This window comes from Danio aesculapii, chromosome 1 (assembly GCF_903798145.1).
Source record: "Danio aesculapii chromosome 1, fDanAes4.1, whole genome shotgun sequence".
NCBI classification, from domain to species: Eukaryota; Metazoa; Chordata; class Actinopteri; order Cypriniformes; family Danionidae; genus Danio; species Danio aesculapii.
In genome coordinates this window covers 13,978,400-13,997,100 of record NC_079435.1, presented here as the reverse complement: position 1 = coordinate 13,997,100, position 18,701 = coordinate 13,978,400, and the positions used below count along the sequence as shown (strand labels likewise).

The 18,701-nt window shown below is 33.4% G+C and overlaps 2 protein-coding genes across 4 annotated transcripts in view; both read right to left on the bottom strand.

Annotated features, from left to right (window-relative positions):
- The window catches only part of pknox1.2 (pbx/knotted 1 homeobox 1.2), a 26,306-nt gene extending 19,949 nt beyond the window's left edge, over window positions 1-6,357 (bottom strand). The window contains exons 1-3 of one of the 2 annotated variants that reach the window (XM_056456630.1): window positions 6,153-6,357; window positions 3,578-3,726; window positions 183-346 (exon numbers count right to left, since the gene is read on the bottom strand). In XM_056456630.1, coding sequence (XP_056312605.1) covers window positions 183-346; window positions 3,578-3,628 — 215 coding nt within the window. In that variant the 5' untranslated portion in view covers window positions 3,629-3,726; window positions 6,153-6,357. The remainder of the gene's footprint in view (window positions 1-182; window positions 347-3,577; window positions 3,727-6,152) is intronic. The other variant, XM_056456629.1, reaches the window with a different exon arrangement.
- A 521-nt stretch (window positions 6,358-6,878) lies between these two features.
- On the bottom strand, window positions 6,879-17,526 carry si:dkey-22n8.3 (uncharacterized). Of its 2 annotated transcripts, XM_056467851.1 has the most exons (7): window positions 17,264-17,526; window positions 17,051-17,125; window positions 15,344-15,449; window positions 12,098-13,234; window positions 9,460-9,523; window positions 9,221-9,345; window positions 6,879-7,054 (listed from the first exon to the last, which is right to left on the bottom strand). In XM_056467851.1, exons 2-7 carry the CDS (start codon window positions 17,099-17,101, stop codon window positions 7,023-7,025), a joined length of 1,515 nt encoding a protein of 504 aa, XP_056323826.1. In that variant the 5' UTR covers window positions 17,102-17,125; window positions 17,264-17,526; the 3' UTR covers window positions 6,879-7,022. The 2 variants fall into 2 exon arrangements, with proteins under 2 accessions (XP_056323826.1, XP_056323897.1); XM_056467922.1 differs by lacking the exon at window positions 17,264-17,526 and having other exon boundaries at window positions 12,098-13,232.
- Between the last annotated feature and the right edge of the window lie 1,175 nt (window positions 17,527-18,701).

Genomic DNA, 18,701 nt, shown 5'->3' with positions numbered 1-18,701 from the left:
CTATCATCGCATACATAAACGGAATAGTGTCCAGCATTCGCCAGTAAAAATAAATCAATCAATATTTACATCTGGTCTCTGAATAATTTTTGGTTTGACTATTTATCAGATCTCGCTTTCCCCTATGAATTGAACTCACACTTAAAGACTTCAGCGCATGAATGAAGCATAAATGTAGTTACCTGTAAATGGCCGACTTGTAGACCTCCATAGGAGTTTGTGGCTCAGACGGAGCGGAGCCGCTGTCTTCTTCTTCCTCTTCTTCTTCGTCTCTCTCCTCCTCCTCCTCTTCCTCTTCCTCCAGCCTCTCCTCCACTTGTCCTGCCGTGGGTTCTCCCACTTGCATCTGCACGGGATGGGGAATGAAGATGTGTGAGGGATGTGGAAGTTAGCGGTGTCAGCTGGCATGTCTGCGGGCAGTAACGTCCGTGCGCGGGGCCACTCTCACAAACACAGCCTCTCTCTGTCACACAACGACACCCTAAGGCTCCACATGGGCTTTCACAACCTCCTTCGTAACAAAAAAGAGCTTCTTTCTCCAAACCAACGGCTACTCCATCTTTCTCTGTCAGATTTGTAAAGGTTTCACAGATTTAACAGAATGGTCTTTGCACATTAGTTTCAGACTGTTTAGCAGGAAAAACAGAGGAAAGATGAAAATAGCAGCACCTTGAGTGATCGCTGGAGTCGGCTTGCAAGATATTGCAGACACTTCTAATGCAATAATATATTATTTTATTAAAATGATAAGCTTTTCACTTTTTTCAGGGTTATCAGTAGTCATCGGACATCACAAAAATGACTAGCTGATTGTTCAAGCTAATTTAAGAAAATTAGTTAAAACAAAACAACTCTTTTTTGGGGGGGCAACTTAATTGTTTTATGTTCAATCCACTAAAATGTGTAAAAATGATTATGTTAACTTAAATAATTAGTGTTTAAACAACAAAGGAATTGTGTGGATACCAGCCTTTTTTTACAGTGTAGTTGAAACTAAACAGTTAAGTGAAATTTAAGTTACTTATAACGTTACAGTAAGATTTCTACATCTACACACAGACCTCACCTATACTGTATATACTATACAAACGCAGGCAAACTATGTTTATATATATAATAACTTTAACTGATAATGTTATTCATAATTAAAGTTATTAGTAACAAGTAAACTTATGGTAACTAATAACCTTAACGCTTCTGGTTTTTATTGTAATGCAATAATGTACTCTTTTCGTAAAGCTACTTTGAAACTAGAATTATTGTGAAAACTGATTTAAAAACTTGAATTGAATTTCATTTTTAATTGCTAAGATTTTATTGGTTAACTACACTAGAGAGAATGAACTATACAGCATATATTATAACGTAATGTTAATGTCTACATTCACTATATATATATATATATATATATATATATATATATATATATATATATATATATATATATATATATATATATATATATATATATACACACACACACATGCACACACACACAGTTGAAGTCAGAATTATTAAACCCCATGAATTATTACTCCCTGACAATTTTTCCCCCAATTTCTGTTTAACAAAGAGATTTTTTCAACACATTTCTAAACATAACAGTTTTAATAACTCATTTCTAATAACTGATTTATTTTATCTTTGTCATGATGACAGTAAATAATTTACTAATATTTTTCAAGACACTTCAGCTCAAAGTGACATTTAAATGACATTTTGACCTTAAATTTTTTTTTTGAAAACCGCTTTTATTCTAAACAAAACAAAAAAGTTCAAAGGGGGGCTAATTATTCTGATTTCAACTATATATATGCCATGATGAAAGTGAATAATATTTTACTAGATCCTTTTCAAGACACTTCTCTACAGCCTAAATTGACACTTAAAGGCTTAACTAGGTTAATTAGGTTAACTAGGCAGGTTAGGGTAATTAGGCAAGTTATTGTATAATGATAGTTCGTTCTGTAGACAATCGAAAAAGAAAAAAAAAATTTGCTAAAAATTTTGTCCCTAAAATAGTTTTTACAAATTAAAAACTGCTTTTATTCTAGCCGAAATAAAACATACAAAGCTTTCTACAGAAGAAAAAATATTATCATACATACTGTAAAAATGTCCTTGCTCTGTTAAACATCATTTAGGAAATATTTAAAAAAAACAAACAAAAAAACTAATTAAAATAAATAAATATATATATATATATATATATATATATATATATATATATATATATATATATATATATATATATATATATATATATATATACACACATAATATCTATAATATCAGTTTTGTTTTGCTTTTTAAAGAAAATTATTCTGTTCATCAAGGCAGCATTTATTAAATGTAAAAAAAATTATTACAAATTTAAATAACTGCTTACATATTATATGTAGTTTCAAATGAAATTATAACTCCAATCATTATTGCTTTTATTACTAATACATTATTATTAAGTATTATTATAATAATACTTCTGATAATAATAATTAATATTAGAGTGATTTCTGAAGGATCATGTGACTCTGAAGACTGCAGTAAAGAAGCTGAAAATGTATCTTTAAAATCACTGGAATAAATCATTAAATTAAATTATAAGCAACTTTTGAGCAGTTATTCTGTTGTGGAATAACGTTTCTTGATTTTACAATGTGCACTGTATTTTGAATTAAATAGATGCAGCCTTTGTGAGCAGGAGAAGCTTATTTCAAAACATTTAAAAATCCGACTGACCCCAAACTTTTGACCGGTAATATATACAGCATATACACATATATGAAGAGTTCAAAGGCTAAACCCTCTAAGTGCCTCTAATCTGAAATTTTCTTCTGAAATGATCATTTTTCTCAGCAGATTTCATTTTATGGCAAATGGTTCTTTTCATTGCCTTTAAAGAGAAATAATACATTTATACTACTAATATAAACTACAATAATTACTTGTTCTCATGCTTGGTTAATGTTTTGTTACACCTCATTAGCAGTTAACGGCAGATAAAAGCATAATTTATACAATGTTGAAGAGGGAGAAAACCCTGACTACTGATTTAGTCTCTTTTTTTGTGATCTACAGTAAATCCAAAGTAGTAAATCACTAAATATACTTCTGTATATGTATATACAATTGTTTCAAAATGAAAATATGACAAACTTAACTGGAAATAAGAGAATTTGCAAACTGTGGGTCTGTCCTCATCATGGTCTGTGAACAAGGCCCATTACCCACAGTTGTGCTGGTTTCTCCTCTCTTTCGTACAGTTTGTCCTTTATAGTTGGACAGGCCCACATGATTGAGTGCATGTGATGGAGAGCAACAATAGTGTTGATTGAAAAGGGGGGAAATGATAAAAATATTTCACGACTGCTGGAAAATCTCGGGTTAGTCTCGAGTCTCGCTATCGCTCCATCCGATGCCGCAGAGGTCAGACTTCCCAGAATTCACAAGACATCAATCTCAGTGTCAGATGTTAGATTGCTACGTTTACAAAACCGTTAATGGTTTTTATTGCAATGCAAGGATATGGCGCGCTCACACCAAACAAAACCAGGCTGAATTATCTGGCAACACAAACCTGTTCAGCCTCTTGATAATCCTCCATGGACACCGATGGGGATGTCATCATAGTTACTGTTGCCGTGGACGACGCTGGGGCATTCTAAAAGAGCTGATCTTCAACACCTCTATAACTGACACAACAATAGAAACTCTGACATGGACGAACTGTAAAACATAATATTCTGCTTTAATATGCATTATCAACAATATATAATAACACATACAAAACTTTGTTTACATTCTGTACATGTAATATTTTATTCACATATCACATGGAAATACATGCAGGCTAATTCGATTTTTAAAGTGGATAACTATTATTTGCTATTATATTGACAGCAAACAGATTTAAAAAAAATAATTATGTTAATTTTAACATTTCTGCACAATTAATTAGCTAGCTGTTACTAAATATGATAATAATAATAATTCCTTACATTTATATAGCGCTTATCTAGACACTCAAAGCGCTTTACACATTGGGGGACGGTCAAAAAATATAGCTTAAAGGGGCTAATAATTTTGACCTTAAAATGGCTTTAAAAAATTTAAAACTGCTTTTATTTTAGCCGAAATAAAACAAATAAGACTTTCTCCAGACGAAAGAATATTATCAGACATACTGTGAAAATTTCCTTGCTCTGTTAAACATCATTTGGGAAATATTTAAAAGAGAAAAGAATTCAAAGGGGGGCTAATAATTCTGATTTCAACTGTACATATAAATAGTAATAGTAGTTGGAAAAAATGTATTCCAGCAAATGTTTGTTATTATACACACAACAACAATTTTATTTGATGGTAAACAGAGCATAATATTTTTTTTTCGCTGATTTCATACTGTATTATAAAGACTGATATTAAAGAGAGCAAAATAAACTAAATTTCAGCATTTTGTCAACATTTATTTTGACAATCTAAAATATTACAATAAATAACGTGTAACAAATTGAATTGGACAATTCATTTGCTTAAATATGATTACATTTGAGAGCAAATAGTGCAGAAAATAACGTAAATGCCATTTTTGCACATTTGACATTTTACTATTAAATATAATTGCAAATAGTTTGAGGATGAACTTTGAATTTTTACACAATTCATTTAAATGTACATATAAACAGCAATAGTAGCTGTAAAAATAAATTTCAGCAAATGTTTCTCACTTTATTTGATGGTAAACAGTTCATAACAACATTTGCGCTGATTTCATATTGTATTACAACTGATATTAAAGAGAGAGCAAAATTACATAAATCTCAGCATTTTCTCAACATTCATTTTGACAATCTAAAATATTCCTGTAAATAATGTGTAACAAATTGGACAGTCCATTTGCTTAAATATAATAATGATGCATTTGACAGCAAATAGTGCAGAAAGCAACTTAAATATAATTTTTTTTTTTGCATATTTGATTTAATATTAAATATAATTGCAAATAGTTTGAAAATGAACTTAAAAATACATTTCAGCAAATTTTTCTCACTTTATTTGATGGTAAACAGTTCATAACAACATTTACGCTGATTTCATATTGTATTATTAACATTTATATTAAAGAGAGAGCAAAATTACATAAATTTCAGCGTTTTGGCACATTTCATTTGGTACTGATAGTAAAGAAAAATCAAAATTACATCAATTTTGGTAACTTGTGCCCTTTATTAGGTATATATTTAATTGTACACAAGTACATGTGCTGTCAATCAAAACTTAGTGCTTTACTGAAGTGATGTGAACAGATAACGTTGCATTCCATCGGCTTTCTTCGAAATCCCAAAACAATGTTATATATCCATGACCACATCAACATCTGCAGTGCTTTCAGATGAATTCGAATCGGCGATATAAATAGAAGCATCATTAAATATAGCCGTGAGGGATCTGCACTGCAACGCGGCTTCACACGAGTGATTATGTCTTCGAATACCTAAAAAAAAGCTCTCCATTTAAAAACAGGAGCGTTCACTTATTAATCATCTTAATTTCTCGTCACATCTTCGTCATGTCTATTCCTTCAGCAGCCCCATATGACTGTATCTCATTCTCTCTATTACTGTAGGCGCCATGTTTGTCTGCTCAACAATCGCTATATGTTCATGTCCATAGTCAGTCAGTGTTTTCATTCGAAGACACGAACGCCCGCGAAAGACTGTGACGCAATTAGTAAACGGTTACAATTATGCGTCATAACGAAGAAAAAAAAATTCAACCTTCTAGAGTTTTCGCCGACTTATAACGTCTTCAAATGTCGCGTCTGTCTCTTTAAATGTAATAAAAAGCCTGCCCATAATCGCCTATCAATCAATCTAAGGGACATCGGGCTATCCCTCCCCACTAGAGCCGCCGCCATTCGCACTTCTACAAAAGATCATAAAAAAAGAGCTGGGCCTTGACTGTGTGTGTGTGTCGAGCCAGAAAATTTCCCCCGAAACCGCCGTCCAAACATCAGATTTGAGCCTAAAAGCCTCCAGACCGCGCGCCTCCCACGGAAGCTCGATCTTATGCGCCGAGTGCATTTTTAGCGCGCGGCCCAGATCGCCTGATTGATAGGGAGTCGGAAAAGAAGATTTTGAGTGACAGCTTACCTTAGTGCCAATCTTCGTCACAATGACAAGCGGCTGCAGCAATCGGGACCCGCAGTTCTTCCATGTCGTCACAGCGTAACGGCACGCAGGCAACTTTGCTCATGAATATTGATGAGGTGGGAGGAGACACGGCGGTGCAGGGGAAAAGTGCTCGCCCCCTGGAGACTTCTGTGCGGGGGTAATGGAGTTATGAAATACAGTGCTCACATATTTGAGTACACCCCTCGCAAATATCTCATTTAAATTAATATTGTTTTATAGGAAGTTTTACAATATTATATTTGTGCATATACATTAGTTTAGTCAGTACTGAAATCAAATCTGGAGCTTATCTAACAAAATAGCTTAGTATAACAGTTCAAAAATTAGTAGCCTACACTTATATGTAAGGGAAAAATATTAAATAACATTTTTAAAATTAGCAAAATCAAGAGAAACACAGAATATATGCAATTTTGTTGAAATGTTGTAGTTTGTAATTGTTTTTTGCAATATTTTACATTAATTTAAATGCATTTTCTTTCCATTTCTAAAGATGTTCTGTGACTAAAATATTATTTTAATAAATACATCTGTTCAATAAATCTGTTTTGTTCAAATGCACCACTATTTACTACCCATATTCACCCGAGAAATTGATAAAAATATTCATTTTTAAAATGGGGTGTACTCAATTACACTGAGCACTGTGAGTGTTGCAGATTATATGTAAACAGAACAGTCTGATCATGTTAAAGTTTCAGCTTTATTTTTGATTTCCCTTCTTTTGTTTTGCAGTTCTGTAAGTGCAAGGAAGACTTTTATAAAGTAATGACATTTTAAAGGAGCGCTCATCAATGATATACTTCTGACAATGTCAGGGTGGGCTTTTCATTTTGAGCCGTTTTCATCCAATACAGGCTCTGAAAAAATACAAAAATAAGAGTTAATGAAATTATTCTTCAGTTTAAAATTCATTGTAATGGGCAATGTTTTCTACTCGTTATAGTACTGTGTTTATTTAAACATTTGTTTTGATTTAGAATTTTTATATCAATTTATATGTTCTATCATAACTGTGTGCATATATAGATGTAAGCATACACTGCGCTTTAACCAATCTGTACCAACAGTCAGACTACTGTATGTGTACACCTATTCATTGTCTTCTACGTATTACTGTCAACATTGTCAATTGTATATTGTCTTGTTTTTTGGGAGCATGTTGTTTTACTTTACACTGTCGTTGTATTTTGCACTGTCTGGAGCCAGCACCTAAGCACACATGCTGCTGATGATGTGACAATAAAAGTGATTTGATATATACTACCAGGCAAAAGTTTGGGGTAAGTTTTTTAAGAAAATGATTCTGTTCATCAAGGCGGTATTTATTAAATGTAAAAAAAATGTTAAATTGTTCAATATTTATTACAATTTTAAATAACTGCTTTCTTAATATTGTATGCAGTTTCAAATGAAATTATCATTCCAGTCATTATTGCTTTTATTACTATTACCATTAATAAAATTAATATTAATAATAATAGGGCAGCACGGTGGCTCAGTGGTTAGCACTGTCGCCTCACAGCAATAAGGTAGCTCATTTGAGTCCCAGGTGGGCCAGTTGGCATTTCTGTGTGGGGTTTGCATGTTCTCTCCGTGTTGGCGTGGGTTTCCCCCACAGTACAAAGACATGTGCTATAGATGAATTGAATATGCTAAATGTTTATTCATATACTACTGTCCGTAGTGTATGTGTGTGTGTGGGTGTTTCACAGTACTAGGTTGCAGCTGAAAGGGCATTCGCTGCATAAAACATATGCTGGATAAGTTGGCGGTTTATTCCACTGTGGCGAGCCCTGATTAATAAAGGGACTAAGCCGAAAAGTATAAGTTTAATATTCATTGTATACAGGGTGCGAATTTTACATTGAGGATCAGGGGAGGTCAACTTTATCAATAATATTATTTTGTGTAGTACATGCTGCAGTGAATCAAATTTTATTAACGTAACATATTTCATTTTTCAGGATTTTGTGGAATAGTTTGTGTATTCTGACCCACAAGATAATGTGATTGGTCATTTCAGAGATTACTGTAGGTCAAACTATACAAACAATGCATCTAATTTTACTTTACTTTTAGGCTATATGTAGAAACAAACACCTATTTTACAAGAAAAGTGTTTTGTGAACACTTACCATGTCTAACGGCTTAGATTAATTGACGTTATTATGCATTCACAATGGTATAATCCATTATAGGGGTGGTCAATTGTATATTTTTAATTAACTTTTATTTAATTAGTAGTAATAGTATTTAAGATGCAGATCAGAGCAAACTACTTACAATTTAGAGGAATGACTACAACCCCACCCCCCCCCCCCCCCCCACGGCCCCCACCCACATGATGTTTTTACGTCCTTCAGAGTGGGATCAAGCATTAAATAGGGGAGGTCAATTCCCCTGTAATTCACACCCTGATTGTATACACAGTATGTATGGAACAACGTTTTAGACTCATTATATTACAATATTTATTTAAACATTTGATTTGAATTTTGTTTTTATCTGTATGTTTTATTATAACTGTATAGTTATGATAAACTGCATTTTATAGTATTTTTTTTTATAAAAAGTTTTATTTAGTTGTATTTTTATTATAAATGAATCTAAAATATCTTTTGGAGGGAATATGCATTTACACATGTTGCTCATTATAGTATTGTATTTAATAATAAATGCACTTTTTTTTTTACAAATGTATTATTTTTAAATGCAGATTAAAATATATTTATATTGCTTTATGTAATTTTTATGTATTTTTTTTTTTTTTACAAATTCTAGATTTCTTATAATGTTTTTTTATTTTTTTATTTAGATTTACTTATTTAATACTAATGTGTACATTTACCTTAATAAATTCCTAATTTAAATCTTATTTTTTATTGTTTAATAACTACATATTTATTTACATATATTTAAAGCATTTAAGCATTTTTCCTCCAAATTTCTAAGGACCCCTGGCACTCCTTTGTGTACAACCCAAGTTTGAAAAGCCCTAAAATAAATCCAAAAAAAGTACCCACCAGAGAACGTGAATTCTGGGAAGCTTGTTAAGTCTCCACCGCCGTAGAGTCTCTGGAGTTTGCTTAGTTCTTCGCTGAACGCTTTCTCATAATCTGCTCCAGCATCCACAGGGCCAGCAGAAGCTCTATGGACACCATAAACAGGGTCAAATGTGCTGTTTAAAATATGTGAGAAGTTTGATCTACTGGAATGCATGGAATGTTTTAATGTTATCTGATTTATGCAATGTTTTTCATACTGGCTCTTCGTGGAGTATTCCCGTATCTTGTGGAGAAAGAGTCTCTGTATTGGATCCAGCTGTTCTGCAGATTGAGAGAAAAATGACAGTTATTGGTTGCAGAAACTATTCCGAAATGTCATTATAATGCAGAATGCTTTAATTAGATGTGCTTTGAATGTCTTTGATCATAAAAAAGGATAATTCGGATGCACATATTAATTAATTATGACTCTTACAAATTAAATTATATGCAAACATGAAAAAAAATAAATAAATAAAGACAAATTGATAACAATTGTCAAGAGACATGGAACAATTCACCCTCTTGTGGTGAAGTTCAGAATAGCTCAAAGCAAGCAACGTCTCCACATCTCTTACTCTATAACAGAGAACAGCACATCATGATTTTGCCAAGTACGATGCGCTTCTGGATTGACATCGATGTTGATCCTGGGCCATCATTTTTGTTCGAAAATGTAATCCATACCAATTCCCTACCCCTAAACCCAGCCATAACTGTAAATTATTCCCAAAATCAGAGAAGAATAATAGTTAGATAACAATCATGTAGAAGTGCATAAACCTAACCATAAGCCTAAACTAACAAAAACGGTAAACATGTGCCTTAATTCTGATTGGCTGATTGGAATGTTGTTCCAGGATCAACATAGATGTTGAACAGGAACATGTCCTAGTTGGTGAAATCAGGTTGGCACAGAGGACACCATGCTGATTCAATACATCACGTCAGAAGATATGTGTGTTATGAGAAGATGCTTCCAGAAGTTGTATACATGTAAACTTTGCAGCTCTTCTATTCAAATGACTGTCAGACTGAGACTGAAACTGCCTGCTAATGTTTGTGGCACAAATATATCATTTTACATATACATTCGAAGTGATTTTTAACAGAACAAGGACATTTTTGAAGTCTTTCCTATTACATTTCTCTTATGCAAAGTGTTATTTCGGCTTAGTTTTGACTTCTAGATTGTGAAGTTAGTGTATGTAAAAACGGCTATGGTCAATATTATTAGCCCCTTAAGAAATTAGTCAGAACAAACCACTGTTGTTTAATTAACCTAACGTGTTTAGTTAACCTAATTAGTTAAGCCTTTAAATCACACTTATTTAATGAGCTGAATCCAAGTATATTGCTAAATAACTAGTAAAATATTATGTACACTAAATATTAAAGAAAATATATCTGCAAATATATCAGTAAATATTCTGCTGCTTGCTCAAACTACTTAAAATGAGCTTAAATAACAATTCTTGAGATTTTTAGGGCAATTTAATTGCTTTATGTTTAATCCACTTAAATCTGTTAACTTAACTTAATCGATTTGTGTTGGGACCAGCCGAATGAATTGTGTGGAACCCTGCATTTCCTGTGTACCCTGTGTACTGTCGGCGTTATTAGAAATTACTTATTGAAACTATTACCTGTAATGTATTTTTTATTTAATGCCATGTCAGCAACCAAGGCTTTTTCCATGGCAAGCATATTTCAATAATAAATTTACAATTAAAAACAACAAACAAATGAATACATAAATGAAGTAAGATTGTAAGTGTTATTACATGATACAAATTCTAAACATTTTCCTGGTAACACTGCAAAAAATGTCTTTAAGAGAGTTAATTTTTATAAAAAAAGGCCTTTTGGAATCATTAAAGGCAGGACAGTCCAGTAGAGTGTGTTTTACTGTAAGAGGAATGGGCAGCTATACATGCACAGCTAGTGTTTTTCAGCCAATGATGAACTTCCTGTGAAAGCTTTATATGACTAATTTCAATTTCATAAAGTTCCTTTTACAGCATCGATGTTGTAATGTAATTCAAATATAATCAGTTAAATAGACTTAAGCATTCATTTGATTGTAAAGCGTAAAAAAAAGACATAAGACCGTTTAAACACAAACGCAGAATTCCATCGAAAATACTGGGGTAAAATTAATTTCCAAAATTTAAAGACATGGCGGGGAAAAATATAACTTGACGCAGTGTTTCTAGTTTGGTCTGATACCCACTTTATATCGTATCTCATCCAGGCATTGAAGATCGCTGTTTTTTAAAGAAATCAGATTTTAAACGTGGCTATTTTGTTTGGGATGACAATTCACTGGAAGCCCTAAGGCTGGCTGAAATTAAAAGTCTGTGTGCATATACCACACTGTGCAGTGCAAACACTGAGTGGGGTCTTCACCTTTAAGTAAAAAAAAACATGGGTTATCGTTGTATATCTAATACGACATCTGGTAAAAATCACTTGATCAAATCTAGTTTTAAAATGTCTTAAAACTCTGTTTGAGATTTCAGGTTGTATTTAAACTATTATCTGTAAAATGTGTTAAAAAATAAAGGATAGATATTTGACAGGAGGGCTAATAATTTTGTCTTGAACTGTACATGCAAAGACATAAAAGAAAAATAAATGTTTCATACATTTTAACATAATTTAAAGGGAAAATCGTGTTTAAAGCATCATTTTTTAACAGTAAAACACTATTATATTGAAAGACAATTTAAGCTCACAGCGCAGCCCCCCAAAATATATAAAAATAGAGCTTGTGAATCAGAAATATCCACAAAAAAGTGAAAGGTGCATAAAAAAAAACAACAAAATAAGTGAAGCAGAAACGACGAAACATACCCTCAGGCAGCTTCTCAGCTTCTGTCCGCTTCTCTTCCTCTAAAATGTAATTTTGCACAAGAACTGGGTCCTTCAGAGTGATGGAGCTTTGAACATCGGCAGACATTTCTGACAAACCATCAACCTTTACGGCTTTACTCAGACAGGAGGCAGATACCGTCCCAGCAACTGAAAGTTCCTCAGTAGATTTAAATAAAGAGACTCCTGCGATAGGCTCAGCAGATGGAGAGACTTGACATACTTCTCCAGATTTAGAGAAAACTACGGAGATATCTAGTATTTCTGTGCCACCTGGAAAAGACTCAAATGCCCGATTGAGGATCTGTCCATCAGAAGATTGTTTGTCTGCGATGACATTTGAAGACCAGTTAGGAAAGCGTTGAGAGAGAGGTTGTGCATAGTTTTGTGCTTGTGCAATGTTCACATTCACGTTGACGGCTTCTGAAAGAGAAAACGGCTCTTCTCGTTGAAACGCAGATGAAACTTCTGGAGTTGTCATGATAGCATCAGCCATGTTGACGGTTTCTTCACAAGCAACTACTTTTGGTGCGTGTTGTTCAGAAGCATCATGATTCTGTGTATCGACCTCATAGGATGAAATGACTTCTGATGTCTGAGAGGAAACTTGAGAGATATTTGTAGTCACATCTACACGATCATTATTAGTGGTGGATCCAGCAACTGAATCAATGGAATTGGATGATAAATCATTTGCGTTTGAAATTTGAGTGTATGTTTCCTTATTCAGACCCTCTGTGGCCATTTGATCAATAACGTTTGAATATGTAAAGTCTACAGCAGAATGGATTAGGATAGAGTTAAGCCTGGATGTGGTTTCAGTCAGAGAAGGACCTGTAGGACTGGCCAATGCTTGAAGATCTACCATGGTGTCCTGAACTGGTTTGGTGTGCACATGAATGGCAGATTCTGAAGAATCTTTTGCTTGAAGGGTGATGGTAGGAGTTTGAAGTTTTGCACTGGAAATAAGCGCCGCTTTGGTGTCACTCCAGTTATTTGATTGGTTTGGTGTTGCTGGTTTGGTTGTATTTGTAGCAGACTGTTTTCTTTCGTTGGTCTCTTTGCTCTTTTGCTGGAGCAGTTTGGCAATATCCATTATAGATTTTGGTTTTGCTTTCTCTAGGGAGAAATGACATTGTTAATACATGTAACAAATGCTAAAAATAAAAATTGAATGATGCAGAATGAGACTCTGCTCACAAACCAAAATAAATGTATCTTTTTTGTATAAAAAAAAAAAACCCAAACCTTTTCTAAATGCGACCCTGGAGCACAAAATCAGAGATCTTTTTATATAACATTATATTGCAATATTCATTCATTGATTTTCCTTTGGCTTAGTCCCTTATTTATTAAGGATCGCCACAGCGGAACAAACTGCCAACTATTCCGGCATATGTTTTATGCAGTGGATGCCCTTGCAGCCGCAACCCATTACTGGGACACACCCATACACTTGCATTCACACACATTCAAACACTACGTCCAATTTAGTTCATCCAATTTACCTATTCCGCATGTCGTTGGATTGTGGGGTTAGCCAGAGGAAACCCACGCCAACAAGAGGAGAACATACAAACTCCACACTGAAATGCCAACTGACCCAGCCGGGACTCGAATTAGCAACCTTCATGCTGTGAGGCGACCGTGCTAACCACTGAGCCACTTTATGTCAGAATAGCCAACTGTAAAAAAATATCCGTTATTTAACAGGTTCTGTATTTTGTGGTTCACATGGTGTTTTCTGTTTATTTATGGTTGTGAATTGGATTATGGGAGTTTTATCTCTGCTCTGTCGACTTCTGATGTTGAATATTTAACAATGCAGATTAAAAAAGTGACTTTTGTAGGCATTTTAGTAAATTGAGACAAGTGTGTTTGAGAAATAATAGAGAATTACATTTGTAAATTTACAGAACAGCAGTTAATCACCAGGTTCCGTTATTTACAACATAAACACAGACAATAAATCCCTTTAAACTATTAAAAATGTCAACAAAATTTTAGATTTTTTAACATCAAAAGCTTTTGGAGGAAAGATCAGGTTCTTATAATGCAATTCAAAAGCATAAATAAGTAAAAACAAACAAACAAACAAACAAACAAACAAACAAACATGAGTTACCAAATACCAAAAACAGTATATTTACAAATCCTTTTTACAATGTACATTGTATCAGTGAATTTTTTTAAAGAAGTTTTTAAATACAAAAAAAAATTATAATAATAATAAATGTTATTTATAACGCGCTTTTCTCAGACCCAAAGCGCTTACAAAACAGTAAAAACACAATAAAACAATAAGGAATACAGTAAAAACACAGTGAGAATAAAAAAAAGTTATCAAATTAAAACATAAAAAGACGAGTTTCAAGTAGCTTTTTTAAACAGTCCAAGAAACCAGCATTCCCAATGTTTTGGTGCATGGTAATAATATTAAGTAAAGATATTCCATGAAGGCATTTTGTCATATGAAAATCGTGCAAATATATAAAAATTTCTGTATCAAATAAAAAACATTTTTGGCCGTCACGGTTGCGCAGTGGGTAGCATGATCGCCTCACAGCAAGAAGGTTGCTGGTTCAAGCCTCGGCTGAGTCAGTTGGCATTTCTGTGTGGAGTTTGCATGTTCTCCCTGTGTTGGCATGGGTTTCCTCTGGGTGCTCCAGTTTCCCCTACAAGTCCGAAGACATGCGCTATAGGTGAATGGGGTAAGCTAAATTGGCCATAGTGTATGTTTGTGAATGAGTGTGTATGGATGTTTCCCAGTGTTGGGTTGTGGCTGGAAGTGCATCAGCTGTGTAAAACATATGCTGGATAAGTTGGCAGTTCATTCTGCTGTGGCGACCCCAGATTAATAAAGGGACTAAGCCGAAAAGAAAATGAGGGAATGTATGAATAACCTTAAAGGCAATTGTCTCAATATTTAAGATTTTTTTTTAACCCTCAGATTCCCGATTTTAAATCGTTCTATCCCTGCCAAATATTGTCCTGTAATAACAAAAACATTGTATGAAGTTCAATTTAGAAAAACTGACTCTAATGACTGACCCTTTTCATAAATGCATCATAAATGTGAAGAACATTTAAATAATCTGATGATCCTTTAAAGAATCTTTTACGTAAAGTTCAATATGAAACCATATAAAGCAACATTTATTTGATTATTAAGAGTTCCTCAGTATTACTAGAATAACAAAAGCACACATGACAAAAACCCAAACTTACTAATACTTGTGTATCTGACAGGCTTCTTGGCATTACTTGCTTTGGTGCAGAGTGGTGTCAATGGAAGAACTTGTCTTTGAATCCAATAATCTTTCAGCCAAACGAACTGTAATTGAAGACAAAGTCATATCATTTGCCACATAAATATCTGCAATACTATTGGCATTTTTACATTGGCTACCTGTTCAACATGGTGTTCATTATAGAGATCTAGGTGAAACTCTCTATATAAGCATGAACTTTATATGAAGCAATTTAAGATTTAGCACCTTTCATGAATTTGACATTTGATCAAATTTGATTAAGGACGATTTATTAATTATTCTTCTAATGTAAAACTTCTTGTGCCATCATAGAATATGTCAATAAAAAGTATAAAGTGTGAGAAATAAACTCTATTCCTATCTCGCATTTATGACTTTTTAAAAGTTTAATTGTGATTCTGTCTCTTGCATTTTTTACCTAAACAAGTGTGAGTTTATGTCTCAAAATTCTGAGGAAAATTATCAAAAGGATAGAATTGCATTTTTAACTGTTTTTTTATAAGAAATATAGAAATATTTCTGCATCAAAACTGCAAAATTCTTGTAAATAATTGTACATGTATGTTTCCTACAGTGGATGGTAGCATATTATAAATGATTCTGGTCAATGCCTTTACTAAAAAACAAGTATCAACATTTTAAGTGGATCAAAAAACAAAAAGTGGATCAAAAATTTCAAAATTGTCAAAAGACAAGAATGGGTGTTGTTCAATAATTTTAGGACAACTTTGGTAAAAGGTTTTGATCCACTTAAAATGTTGACTACAGTCAAGGTGCGAATTACAGGGGAGGTTGGGACTCGGTAGGGACAGATCCCCCTAATTAATGCTTGATCCCCCTGAAGGATGTCAAACAACATGTTTGTGGGGAGGATTACACCATTGTGAACGCATAATCACGTCAATCAATCTGAACGAGATGAAAAATGAAATGCATAGTTTGTATAGTTTGACATACAGTAACCTTTAGCTAATCAGAGGATAAACTAGGTCAGAATACACAAACTATCCCATAAAAAACTGAAAACTTAAACATGTTTTATTAATAAAATAGATGTAATTTGATTCACTGAAGCATGTATTACACAAAATAATATTAGTGAACATGTCGAAGCCCTGATTGCACTGACTACAGTAGTTCACCCTAGTTTAGGCATCTGTTTTTATTTTGTTAAAGGTAAAGTTCACTCAAAAATGGAAAATTACTCACTTTTGACAAAAAAATTAGGACAACAAATATTTTTTATGTTGCTTTAACATATTTTAATTAGGTTTCAACTCAATTTTTTAAGTTCTACAAAGTTTAACTTTAAGTTTAACATTTTAGTCAGTCTGATTGATGTAATTTGAGAAAGCGTAGTGTTAAAGGTATAGTTCACTCAAAAATGGAAATTTACTCACTTTTTTACTCGCCCTCAATGGTTGCGAACCGTTATGTTTCTTTATTCCTCTAAACACTAAATATATTAACTAAAAGAGGGGGAAAAAACAATTCTTTGGAAGTCACTGGTTACAGTTTTCTTAAAAATATCTTCTTTTGTGTTTAACAGAATGAAGAAACGTATCAAAGGTTTGGAACAAGTGAATGGTGAGTAAATTATACCAGAATTTTCATTTTTGGGTGAACTACCCCTATAACTTGAGAGTCAGCGATGAACATGTACCTTCAAAACCCTGAAACGCCGAACTCTCTGGAAGGACATAACAGTGAACATCCCTAAGAAGTGCACACTCGATGTCTTAGGAAAGAGTAAATATGGAAACAGTGTTACGCAAGGGAGGAGACAAGAGTAAACAAATCTCTCACAAAACATCGAGATGCAACATAACTCAGGTCAAATGACAGTATGTTTGTTCTTGGGGAGATTTTGTTTTACCCTTTCAGCTCTTCAGGGTTTCTCTCATTCGAGTCTTCGACGGTGTTTTTTCTGACAGCTTGTTTACTTGTCCGTCGGAAATTAGGGCATGTCTTCAATTGACATTAAAACGGAATTCAAAGGCTCTCGCGTTGCTACGCCAGTACAGACGATGGAATAAGGAGTGTACTACGAAGGAATAAAATACAGACGATAAAGAGGAATGAAGTAATTGTTCAGGTTGTTCCGTGAAGCCTGGAGACGTTGCGTAATCGCTATGACACTCCCCCGGCGCGTGCTTGACTGTATGCGCCGTGTGCCCTTCACTGTTCTCACAATGTATAAAAATAGACAAAGTTTGTTTATGAGATAGTTAAAGAAGCAAATTTCCACAAAAATCATGTAAACATAAGCTTTTTGTTTCACAATTGTGTATGCTATTACTTAAACGCATTTTTCCCTCACAATTCTGACTGGAGAAAAGTTCAGCAATCGCCATCTGAAAAAACAACAACATACACACTCATAGAATGTAGAATGGTTTGAATGAATTTAATGGGAATTGTGTTGTTTTTAACAGAAACTGTCATTTTTCTAACAGAAACAGAAACCAATTTTTCTATTGGTAATTTGTTAGGGATCGGTTACCTACAAGTAAAAATAATACTCACAAATTACTTACCCATAAGCGGTTCCAAGGCATTAAGAGTTTCTTTTTTTCTTTCACTGAACACAAAAAAAAAGATACTTTGAAGAATGAGAGTACTACAATGGAAGTCAATAGTTACCAGTTTTCAACATTCTTCACAATATCTTCTTTTTAACAGAAGTCAAAAAAGTCTGAGTTTGAAAAGTCAAACAGGTCAAGAAACGGATTGAGTAAATGATGACAGAATTTAAACTCGTGGAGTTCGTCCTAAATCACAGTAATTAAAAAAAAGGATACTCTCATAGAATGTGTAACTGTTTTAATGATTGTAATGGAAATTTTATTGCTTTCAACTGAAATTGTTGTGGATGGTAAATGGTAATTTGTTAGGTTTACCCACGAAATTATAAAATACTCACAAATTACTAACCCAAGTGGTTCCAAACCATTGTTTTATTTTTCTTCCATCGAACACAAAAGAAGATACTTTGAAGAATGCAAGTACTACAATGGAAGTAAATGTTTACCGATTTTCAACAAAATAAAGTCAAACAAGTCTGTGACAAGTATGACTAAATGACGACAGAATTACATTTTTTGGGGTGAACCATTGCTTTTAAGGTAGTCAAATTTCCTTATGCAGGAGTGCATCCTAGATCACAGTAAACCATTAGAATGTACTGGTTTTAAAGGTTAACTGTTGATGGTTTATAGCATTTTTTTCAGAGCTGCAAGATATAAGCTCACATTTGTCACTTTTAGTTAAAACAGTTAAATGCAAGTAGCAATAACATCAGGATTGTGAGAAAT